We start from the raw sequence: 12,173 nt of genomic DNA, 5'->3' as shown, positions 1-12,173 counted from the left end.
CCTTGAGACTACATAGTGAATTCTAGGTCAGCCTGAGCTAGTAAGACCCTACCACAAGAAAAAAAAAAAAAAAAAGAGGCTCTAGTGTGCCTATACGAATGCACCCACACACTTTCCTCTCTCTCAAATAAACACATAAGTGTGAAAATAAAAAAATAAAATGTTTGGGCAAAAGTCAGGCACGATGGCTCATATCTTTAGTCCCAGCACTCGGGAGGCTGCGGTAGGAGACACTGAGAGTTAAAGGTCAGCCTGGGAGCCTGGGCTACAGAGTAAGTTCAGATTAGTCTGAGCTAGACTGAGAGCCTGACTCAAAAAAAAAAAAAAAAAAAAAAAAAAAACGATCCTGAGCCAGTTGTAATGGTGCACACCTTCAATCCCAGCACTGGGAAGCAAAGGTAGGAGGATTCCTGTGAATTGGGGGGGTGAGGGGTGGCTCATGCCTTTAAACCCAGAACTTGGGAGGCAGAGGTAGGAGGACTGTCATGAGTTTGAGGCCACCTTGAGACTACATAGTGAATTCCAGGTCAGCCTGGACTAGAGTGAAACCCTACCTGGAAAAACCATTAAAAAAAAATAAAATAAAAAGTGATTTCCAGGGCTGGAGAGATGGATTAGCAGTTAAGTTCTTGCCTGTGAAGCCTAAGAACCCCAGTTCAAGGCTCAATTCCCCAGGACCCATGTCAGCCAGATGCACAAGGCGGCACACGCATCTGGAGTTTGTTTGCAGTGGCTGGAGGCCCTGGCACACCCATTCTCTCTCTATCTACCTGTCTCTTTCTCTGTCTGTTGCTCTCAAGTAAATAAATAAATAAATAAAAATGAAAAAAAAAAAAAGGGGGGGGTGATTTCCAAGTCAGCCTGGGCTAGAGTTAAGACCCTACCTCAAAAAAAAAAAAAAAATCTGGGCAGGAGAAATGGTTTAGTGGCTAAAGGTTTGATTCCCCAGGACCCATGTAAACCAGATACATAAGGTGGTGCACGTGTCTGGAGTTTGTTTGCAGTGGCTGGAGGCCCTGGTCCATCTATTCTCTATCTGCCTTTCTCAATCTCTCTCTCTGCTTCTTTCTCTATCAAATAAATAAATGAAAGTATTTTTTAAAAAATCTAAAGTCACATATTCTACATTTGAGAAAAAACACTTACCACTCTTTAAAACCTTGACCACACCCTGAATCCTAGCCAGCCATCTTGCAGAAGTAGGTCATAAAGATTTTTTTAAAAAGCAAGTCATTTCAACGCAATCTCATTGTCAGTACTGAAAAGCACTTTAAAATGCCTGCCCTTTACAGCATCATCTTATCTTCATATAGGAAAACAGATTAGTAGGCTATAGAATGTAAATAGTGATGCCTTGGAATGTAGGTTCCTGAAGGACTGAACTTAGGCACAGCACTGCTCTATAGAGCACAGAACTTACTGCAATGTACTAAATTAAGTAACAAACAGCAAAGATGTTAAAGAGCTCTTTCAAAGCATGAGTGGGGAAAAAAAAAAAGAGTTCAAGGTGACCTATGGGAGAGGAACCAACAAGTACCCATATGTAAAATCTTACAAAGCTACTAGGAGCCAGGTGTGGTGGCACACACCTTTAATCCCAGCACTCAGGAGGCAGAGGTAGGTGGATTGCTATGGCTTCAAGGCCATCCTGAAAGCCTGGGCTAGAGTAAAACCCTACCTTGAAAAAAAAAAAATTAGGGCTGGAGGGATGCCTTAGAAGTTAAGGCAGTTGCCTCAAAGCCAAAGGACCCAGTTTCAAATCTCTAGAACCCACATTAGCTAGATGCACAAGGAGGTGCATGTGTCAGGAGTTCTTCTGCAGTAGCTAGAGGCCCTGCCATGCTCATTCTTACCCCCCCCTCCGCCCCGCTTTCTCTGTCAAATAAATAAATAAAATAAAATATTTTTTTAGAAAATTTAAGACCCTAAACCAGGCATGGTGGTGCACGCCTTTAATCCCAGCACTGGGAAAGCAAAGGCAGGAGGATCACCATGAGTTCAAAGCTACCCTGAGAATACAGAGTAAATTCCAGGGCAACCTAGGCTAGAGTGAGACCCTACCTCAAAAAAAAAAAAAAAAAAGACCCCAAGCCAGGCGTGGTAGCTCATGCCTTCAATTCCAGCACTCAGTAGGCAGAAGTAGGAGGACTGCCGTGAGTTTGAGGCCACCCTGAGACGAATTCCAGGTCAACCTGAGCTAGAGTGAGACCCTACCTTGAAAAACCAAAAACAGAAAGAAAAAAAAAAAAAGACCCTAATTTGAAACAAAACAAAACTCTACTAGCCTGGGGGATTGGGGGGGGGGGGTAATGGCTCAGTGGTTAAAGGTCCTTGCTTACAAACCCTGACAGCCCAGGCTCAATTTCCCAGTACCTACGTAAAGCCAGATACACAAAGAGGCACACATGTGTCTGGAGTTCCTTGGTAGTGGCAGGAGGCCCTGGCATGCCCATCCATTCTCTCCCTCTGTTGATCTCAAATAATAAATAAATTCTGGGGGAGGGGATAGTGTTTGAAGTTAGGTCTCACTTTTAGCCCAGGATAACCTGACACTCACTCTATTGTCCCAGGCTAGCCTTGAATTCACAGCGATCCTCCTACCTCTGCCTCCTGAGTGCTGGGATTAAAGGTGTGCGCCACCAAGCCTGGTTTAACTAAAAAAAAAAACAAAAAACTGCTAATCTAGGTATACCAGTCTTCATTTTGTATTTGTATTATATTCTCAAATATTTTCATTTTGTTAGAATATGAAACTGGGGCTAAAGAGATGGCTTAGTGGTTAAGGCACTTCTCTGCAAAGACTAATGACCCAGGTTCAATTCCCCAGTACCCAAGTAAGCCAGATGCAAAAGGTGGAGCATGTGTCTCGAGTTTGCAGTGGCTGGCGGCCCTGGCTCACCCATATTCTCTTTCTCTCTGCTACTTTCTCTCTAATAAATAAAATATCTAAAAAAACATGAAACTGTGCCTTACCTAATTTCATTATAGTAAAAGATCACTGTTATGTCTGTCTTAGTCCTGAAATGTGTGCTTGAACTTTCAATGATGCATATATATCTTTTAAATGTTTTGTGTGTGTGTGTGTGTGTCTCTCTATGGATCTCTTGTCACTGCAAACATACCAGACATATATGCCGCTTGTACATCTGGCTTTATGTGATTATTGGGGAATTGAACCCTGCACTGGCAGGCTTTGCAAGCAAATGCCTTTAACCACTGAGCCATCCCCTCAGCCCCACATCTATTATTGTATAGTGAAAGCCACATCACCTACCATATCTGTGATGCAAACTTCCACCAAGAGAGTAGGAATGCAAAGGCAAAAAGCTTTGGCAGTATCTGTTGAGAAATGTACTTTTAACCCAGAATGAAACTGGATTAAAAAAAATTAAGAGACTTTACTTTAGCATCTGATGAAAGTTAAAATGACCAATTATTGTACTGTTTCTTTGTGGTCAGGCCAACTTATTGAAGCTGATGTTACACTGATCCTACATTAGTGAATTTAATTTTTCGCATACTTCTGCTGACCCTGAACAAAGTTTCACCTGTTTCTTCCACAAAGGTTACATGTGTTCTTTATAAGGTCACTAAAAAAAGTCACACCTTCCTCAAGGACTTGGTAGAATGAAAAGACAGGTTTCAGATTATACAGTATCTTTTTTGTTTTATAAGAGACAGAGAAAGAGGCAAAGAGAATGAGAAGGCGCACGTCAGGGCCTGCAGCCACTGCAAAGGAAGTGCAGACCTACGGTCCCCCCTGTGCATCTGGCTTATGTGGGTCCTGGGAAATCAAACCTGGGTCCTTGGGCTTTGCAGTCAAGTGCCTTAACCGCTAAGCCATCTCTCCAGTCCCAGTATCTTTAGTCTGTGTAACTCCTTGATTTGAAGACAATTTCTTAGTAAGACCCCAAATACAAACCAGGCATGGTGGCACACGCCTTTAATCCCAGCACTTAGGAGGCCAAGGTAGGAGAATCACTGTGAGTTCCAGGCCAACCTTAGCTACAGAGTGAATTCAAGGTCAGCATGGGCTAGAGTGAGATATTGCCTTAAAAAAAAACTACTTAAAGGCCTCTAAATCAGAGACTATTTAGATATCACAGAGAAAATTAAAAGAAAAACATAAGACTGACAAAAAATTAAAACACAGATTCTGTCTTAGTGAATTTTACTCTTAGAATTTTTAAAAATGAGGAGGTATTTTTTAAAAAAAAAAACTACATAAACCCAAGTATTTTTCAGGGAGCTATCTTGATATTTCCTAAAACTGTCCAGTACTTTTCTAATTTAAAATTTCATTCCGGATGTATTTGAAGAAAACCAAGTCAGCGACACAAAGGAACAATCCTGACCAATATCACAATTCACAAAATTGCTTCTTTCTTTTCCTACCTGACCCTTAACCCACCACTTGCATGTGCTATCCCTGGAGAATTTTGGTGACTAAGTAAACACACTAAGGAGACTGTAGCCAAAAGTGGAGCATGGGTGTCTTACAGTACAACCAACCTGACCAACGACTACAGCGCTAATACTGCAGGGGAGGTGTATGAATCAGTGGGAGAAACAAGGAGGCAGGGTAAAGCGAACGCAACAGCAGGCGCCTTGTAAGGATGCTCTAGATCTGTAAAAAGGCAGAAGTCAGTTCATCTCATGGAATTCCTGGTGCCTTAACTGCCACTGCTTTGACGACAATCTTAAAAAACGATTCCTCTAACATCAAGAAGAGAACAGCACAGGTCCGTCCGTACAGACATGAGAACAGGGGAGTTGACCAAGTCATTTGCTTCCATTTCCTTCTTGTTCATTCTCTTACAGCAAAACACAAGTTTGAAAGAAAGGGGGGGGGCACCTAGGAAGAGGAATAATGAAAGAGAAGAATCCCATACTCATTCGTGGTCTATTAAATTACTACAATTTAACAGGAACCCTGTAAACTGTTAAGAAGTGGATACATATTTTTATAAGTATCAAGGAATGTGTCTACAATCCACCTCTCGAACACAAAGGTGCCTCCGATCAACTTATACAATGAAATGGCTACACATATCTGGGATTTCAAATACTTCCTTTGAAAAGAGCCGGCAAGCATTCTGAATTTTATCCAAAATTTTCTCTAAACCCCTGAAGACAGACACAGACACACACAACGAATTTTTACCACGATCTGAATCTCATTCCTCTTTCTCGAATACCCTTAAGAAAAGACTGAACACCTCAAGATGCCTCTCCTCATCTCAGACCCTAAAAGAACGCTCGAAAAGCCAGCGGAGTTCCGAATGAAGAAAGAAGGCAAGGGATAAAAGGAGAAAGAGACGGAGACAGAGAGAGAGAAACCGTAAGACCCTCTCCGGGAGTCATTTTCTTCTCAGAAAAATGTCATCCCCATTACTTCCCGGATCCCGAAAGCCCCGCACCACTGGCGCAGTGTGACCCCTCCCCGAAGCTCCAGAGTTGCCAACTAATCCCTGCGGGTGTCCCCCCCGCCCCCGCCCCCGGGCCCCTCACCTCGTCAGCGCTCAGCTCCTCCATCGCTTTCCTCTTAATGGTGAAAGGCGTTAGGGGGGGAGAGAGAGAGAGAGAGAGAGAGAGAGAGAGAGAGAGAGAGAGAGAGAGAGAGAGAGAGATCCTTCAGCTCTGGAGAGCGGGGCGGGAGCGAGGAGCGTGGGGAAGGCGTACACCGTGTGTCTCCCGGGCTGTCTGATCCCCCGGCTGGGGGAGGTCTCAGAACTGCATAGTCAGAGGTTCAAAGAGAAGACGACCACGAGGCACCGAACCGCCTTGGCTTCGGGATCTCCAACCTCCCCAGACTCCTGCAGCTGCTCGCGTCCCGTGCAAGCCCGCTCCAGCCGCCGCCGCCGCTGCCGCCGCCGCCGCCGCCGCCGCCGCCGAGGGCCAGGGTCTTCCAGGCGCCCCCGACTCCCCTCAGCCTCCCAGGCTCCCCAGACCCGCCGGCACCGTGTCCAGCCCGTCTCGTGCCCACGGCGTGCAGTGTCTTCGAGGTAGCGGCGCCCGACGGCGTTTTTCTCCTAACCGAGCTGGCTCCTCGGCCCACCCGCGGCCTCGGGCGGGAACTCCCCGACCGCACGGTGGATGCCCCGAGGCCAAGGAGACCCCACAGCCGCCCTGGCAGAGCCCAGCACTGGACAGAAAAGCCCCTCCTCTCAAAAAAAAAAAAAAAAGCAGGCCGGGCACGCCCCTCCTCCACGTTGGAACCCGGGCCGGGGGGAGGGGGAGGATGGGACTGGCGAAGCTCTCGCTTGGAAGCGTAAATCCTCCTACCTCTCCACCCCTACTCTTACCCCCTCGCCCCACCAAGTATTATTCATCAAAACAACAGGGCGGCCATCTTTGAAAGGGGTCACGTGATCCAGCCGGGTAGGCGGGGCTTCTGGCTCCGGGACTCGGCAACCAATCAGCCGCGAGCGTCGCGCCGCCGATTTCTTTTTTTTTCTCTCTCTCTCTCTCTCTCTTTCGCCTGCGTCCTCTGCCCCGCCCCTGCCCCACCCCCTCCCGCAGCGGCTGCAGCGGCGGCAGCGCCTGGCAGGGGGATGGGCGAGAAGGGCTAAGGGTTGGCGAGAAGGGGGCGGGGCCGGGCGTTGTCATGGAGACCTCGCGGGGGCGCCAGGCTCGACGGGCCTAACCCAGGTAAGCTCACAGGGGAAGGGGACCACGCCGTCCTCGAGGACGGCCTACAGGGGGCGCTCCTCCGAGCCCCGGTTTCCCGCAGCGCCGGGTGTGCTCCCCGGCGGCGGCTGCTGTGTAGTGAGTGACGTGGGAGTCCTGGGACGTCAGCTTCTGTGCGCTGCATGCCTGGCCCCGAAACCAGGATGGGGGTGTTATCTCCCTTGTTCATCACTCCTGTGTTGCAAGACCTCTTGCTCCGCAGTTCCCCTCTCCCAGAGAAGCCCATGGAAGAAAAGCTAACGTGAATTAGTTTTTATTCGACTCTGACATTTTAGAGGATGCTCTTCTTTAAGTATGCCCAAAAAACATGGATAAAATCTAAAAAGGTAAATGAATGAGGCCCAAATGACTGTGAAATGTGAACAACGTAGGTAAGAAAAACATTTTTAAAAAATAATAGCTGGGCTGGCCAGGCGTGGTGGCGCACGCCTTTAATCCCAGCACTCGGGAGGCAGAGGTAGGAGGATCGCCGTGAGTTCAAGGCCACCCTGCGACTACATAGTGAATTGGAGGTCAGCCTGGGCTACAGTGAAACCATACCTTGAAAAATAAAAAAATAAAGCTGGTCGTGGTGGTGCACACCCTCGGGAGGCAGGAGGATTGCCATGAATTCCGGGGCCAGCCTGAGATTACATAGTGAATTCCAGGTCAGCCACAGCGAGACCCTACCTCGAAAGACCAAAAAAAAGCAGCTGGGGTGCTGGGGAAATGGCTTAGCAGTTAAAGTATTTGCCTGGGAAGCCTGAGGACCCCAGCTCGATTCTCCAAGACCCACGTAAGACAGATGCACAAGGGTGCACACGCGTCTGGAGTGCCTTTGCAGTAGCTGGAGGCCCTGGCGTGCCCATTCTCTCTTTCTCTCTCTCCCTCTTTCAAATAAATAAATTAATTAATTTAAATTAAATTTAAAAAAAACAGCTGGGCATGGCTTTAATCCCAACACTCTGGAGGCAGACTACACAGTGAATTCCAGGCCAGCTTGGACTAGAGTGAGACCCTACCTCGAAAAAAATAAAAAGAAAAAAAAAAAGAAAAAACTGTATTCTATAGCATAAAAATCTAAATTGAGGGCCGGGGAAATAGTTTAGCGGTTAAGACATTTGCCTGCAAAGCCAAAGGATCCCGGTTCGATTATTTAAGACCCAGATAAACCAGATGCGCAAGAGGTGCACGCATCTGGAATTGGTTTGCAGTGGCTGGAGACCCTGGCTGCCCATTCCATATCTATCTCTCTCCCTCCCTCCCTCCCTCCCTCTCTCTCTCTCTCTCTTCCTTTTTCTCTCAAATAAATAAATTAATTAATTAAAAATCTAAATTGAGCAAAGTAACACTGCCATGAATAAAGAGTATGTCGTATATGTAAACCATAAGAATCTTGTCCTTATTGGTTTTCAGACAGAGTACCCCAACCTTAAGATCCTCTGCCTCAGGCCCCTATGTGCTGGGGTGACAGTTGTACACCTCAGAAAAGCCACTGAACTATAAGGTCTGATTCTACCCTCGACTGACCTAGAACTCACTCTAGAGCCCAACTGACCTCAGATTCACCATGATCCTCCCACCACAGCCTCCCAAGTGCTGGCATTAGAGGCCTGAGCCAACACTATTGACATGAACTATAATCTTCAAGATTCCATTCTAGTACTAAAAGAGTTACATTTGACCTGAGCCAAAAGGCTGAAATTAAAAGTTACAATTTATTTGCTACATGATTAAAATAGGAAACTTACTACCAGATATGCAGAGAATTTGCGAGTAAAATTAAAACAACTGTTGGATTTTCAGGAAAGAAATTCTGCTTTCCAGGAACAGAATTCTGTATAAGACAATTGGTACCCTTGATGACACTGATGTTAAGTATATCCATTTTTTCTTTATTTTTAAAACATGTTATTATTTATTTGAGAGCAAAACAGACAGAGAGAAAGAAAAAACTTGGTGCGCAAGGTCCTCCAGCCTCTGCAAATGAACTCCACCTGGATGCATGTATCACCATGTGTATGTGACTGACGTGGGTCCTAGGTAATTGAACCTGGGTCTTTGTAGGCAGGTGCCTTAACTGCTGAGCCATCTCTCCAGCCCCCATTTTTTTTTAACATTATAATTACTGGTCTGGCACCATTGCTCAGTTGTTAGAGGTACTTACTTGTAAAGCTTGAAAGCCCGGAGTTCAATTCCCCTTAGACTCACATAGAGCCAGACACAAAATGTGGCATATATTTATGACATTCATTTGCAGGCAAGAGAGCCCATTCCACACAGGCCCATACCACTCATATGTAAATAAATAAATAAAAACAGTATCACCATTTGGGGCACATGGATTCAGACACATGAGAATGTGGAGGATACTTCAGAATCAAACCATAATATCCCATCTGTTTATTTTATTCTACTCCCTCCCTTGCTTCACAATCAAATCAAGCGACTGTCCATATCGTGCTGAGAGAATCCTCTCAAGGCCAGCCTGGGCTACAGAGTCATCTCCAGGTCAGCCTGGGCTGGATTGAAACCCTGCCTGGGGGAAAAAAAAAACAGCAAACACAGAGCTGGAGAGATGACTTAGTGGTTAAGGTGCTTGCCTACGAAGCCTAAGAACCCAGGTTCTGATTACCCAGTGCCCACATAAACCAGATATACAAGGTGGCACATGTGTCTGGAGTTTGTTTGCAGTGGCTGAGGCCCTGGCAGACCCATTCTTTCTATCTGTTCCCCCCCCCCCCTTATAAATAAATCAATACTTAAAAAAAAAAAACCAAACACAGGTCTGGAGAGCTGGCATGGAAGTTAAGGCACTGGCCTATGAAGCCTGAGGACTCAGGTTCAACTCCCCAGATCCCACATAAGCCAGATACACATGGGGGTACAAATATCTGGAGTTTATTTGCAGTGGCTAGAGGGCCTGCCACACCCATTCTCTCTCGCTCATAAATAACTAAAATAAAATAAATTAATTTAAAAATCATATATTTACTGGCCATGTGGACCTATGCATATCAGCCTAAGGCCAGCACAGTCCCTCTTACTAGAATGGATAAGGTAAGGGCTGGAGAGATAGCTTAGCGGTTAAGCGCTTGCCTGTGAAGCCTAAGGACACCGGTTCAAGGCTCGGTTCCCCAGGTCCCACGTTAGCCAGATGCACAAGGGGGCACACGCGTCTGGAGTTCGTTTGCAGAGGCTGGAAGCCCTAGCGCGCCCATTCTCTCTCTCCCTCTATCTGTCTTTCTCTCTGTGTCTGTCGCTGTCAAATAAATAAATAAATAATTTAAAAAAAAAAAAGAATGGATAAGGTAAGCAAAGTTTTCAGAAGTTATTCTAGGTGAGACCCAGTGGCAGACATGTACTAGCTCCTGGGAGGTAGAAGGAAGATCAGTTCAGAGTCATCCTGTTACCCAGCAAGTGTGAGATCAGCCTGGGTAAAATAAGACTTTTTTAAAAATTATTTTAAATATTTTTAAAAAATTATTTGCATGCAGAGAGAAAGAAGAGAGAGAATGGGCATGCCAAAGCCTCCAGCCACTGTAAACGAACTCCAGATGCATGCAACACTTTGTACAGCTGGTTTATGTGGGTACTGGGGATCGAACCCAGGTCATTAGGCTTTTCAGGCAAGCATCTTAATCTCTGAGTCATCTCTCCAGCCCCCAAAACATATTTTTAATTTTTTAAATTTATTTAATTGAGAGAAGGAGGGAGAGAGAAGCAGAAGCAGAGAGGGGGAAGGAGAGAAAGAGAGAATGAATGAGCATGCCAGGCCCTCCTAACCAATGCAAACAAACTCTAGACGTATGTACCACCTTGTGTATCTAGTTTAAGGAGGGTACTGGGGAATTGATCCTGGGCACTTTGGCTTTGCTGGCAAGTGCCTTAACCACTAAGCTGCCTCTCCTGCCCTCCAGTCCCCCCAAAATTTTAATTACTCCAAAAGAAACTCTCCAACATATTAGCCATCATTCACCACATTCCTGTTACCTTTTTTTTAATATTAATTTTATTGATTTGTAAACAGCAACACACACAGAGAGAAAGAATAAGAATGGGCATAGCAGGACCTCTAGCCACTGCAAGTGGACTCCAGATGCATGTACCACTTTGTACATCTGGTTTTACATGGGTACTGGTAAATTGAACCTGGGACCTTAAGCTTTGCAGGAAAGTGCCTTAACCACTAAGCCATCTCTCAGCCCCTATTACCTTTTATAATTAATCAACTTTCTGACTCCATGAACTTTCCTTTTCTGTATACTTATTCATATTCTCTCTTTTTAAAAAATTACTTATTTAGGGCTGGAGAGATGGTTTAGCGGTTAAGTGCTTGCCTGTGAAGCCTAAGGACCCCGGTTCGAGGCTCGACTCCCCAGGACCCATGTTAGCCAGATGCACAAGGGAGTGCATGCATCTGGAGTTCATTTGCAGTAGCTGGAAGCCCTGGCGCACCCATTCTCTCTGTCTACCTGCCTATTTCTGTATCTCTCTCTCTCTCTCAAATAAATAAATAAAAGTAAAATATTTTTTAAAATTACTTATTTATATGTGTGTATGTTCACGCATGCATGTGTGGGTCTCTTGCCTATACCATTTTCTATAGTTTTAACTTTTTTTTGTTGTTGTTTTGATTTGTTTTTTGACATAGGGTCTCACTCTAGTCCAGGTTGACCTGGAATTCACTCTGTAGTCTCAGGGTGGCCTCAAACTCACTGTGATCCTCCTGCCTTTGCTTCCCGAGTACTGGGATTAAAGGTATGCACCACCATGCCTGGCTTTAGTTTTAACCTTTTCATGCATAAAATAAGACAACATGGGCTGGAGAGATGGCTTAGTGTTTGCCTGTGAAGCCTAAGGACTCTGGTTCAAGGCTTGATTCCCCAGGACTCACATTAGCCAGATACACAAGGTGGCCCACGCGTCTGGAGTTCATTTGCAATGGCTGGAGGCCCTGGTATGCCCATTCTTTTTCTCTCTCTCTGCCTCTTTCTCTCTCTGTCACTCTCAAATGAATAAATAAATATGTATATACATATATATATGACATATATATGTGTATGTGTGTGTATATATATGTATATATATGTATGTATGTATGTATATATGTATATATCAACATGCCTGTCAAGGATTGTCAAGGAATAAGGCCTTTTAGATAATATTACATCCTTTTTGGCCATCCAAAAATAACACTAATGAGTTCAAGTATCTGCTAACTACCTAAAATTATGTCCTATGACCCTTCCTTGGGCATAGAGTTTAGCATTCATCTCATTTGGCATAGTTTTATTTCCATAGGATTGCATGGAGATGCCTAATGACAGATTGTTTGCTCTTTGTGGATGACAAACCCAAGAAATAAAAAGCTAGTGCTGCTGAGTCAAGCTCTGATCTGCTCTTGTATTGGGACCCACTCATCAGACATCATAAGGGGCAAAAGAATTGTGTGAAACACAAAGACACACTAGACCCTACCTTACAGGTGCCTACAGACAATG

The 12,173-nt window shown here is 45.2% G+C and overlaps 2 protein-coding genes across 4 annotated transcripts in view; one reads left to right on the top strand and one right to left on the bottom strand.

The window, feature by feature from the left end:
• The window catches only part of Ube4b (ubiquitination factor E4B), a 147,237-nt gene extending 141,387 nt beyond the window's left edge, over positions 1–5,850 (bottom strand). For all 3 annotated transcript variants that reach the window (XM_045149286.1, XM_004657660.2, XM_004657661.2), the window contains exon 1: positions 5,512–5,850. Coding sequence is in view for 2 of the 3 variants with exons in the window: in XM_004657660.2 (XP_004657717.1) it covers positions 5,512–5,535 (24 nt within the window). In the remaining variant the exon portion in view is untranslated. The remainder of the gene's footprint in view (positions 1–5,511) is intronic.
• Positions 5,851–7,035: 1,185 nt separating this feature from the next.
• The window catches only part of Lzic (leucine zipper and CTNNBIP1 domain containing), a 17,680-nt gene continuing 12,542 nt past the window's right edge, over positions 7,036–12,173 (top strand). Inside the window, exon 1 of the mRNA XM_045149075.1 lies at positions 7,036–7,061. Within this exon, the coding sequence (XP_045005010.1) occupies positions 7,036–7,061 (26 nt within the window). The remainder of the gene's footprint in view (positions 7,062–12,173) is intronic.

Source organism: Jaculus jaculus, chromosome 5 (genome assembly GCF_020740685.1).
Source record: "Jaculus jaculus isolate mJacJac1 chromosome 5, mJacJac1.mat.Y.cur, whole genome shotgun sequence".
Classification (NCBI taxonomy): Eukaryota; Metazoa; Chordata; class Mammalia; order Rodentia; family Dipodidae; genus Jaculus; species Jaculus jaculus.
Note: the sequence above shows the minus strand (reverse complement) of the source record. Positions and strands in the feature narration are given on the sequence as shown.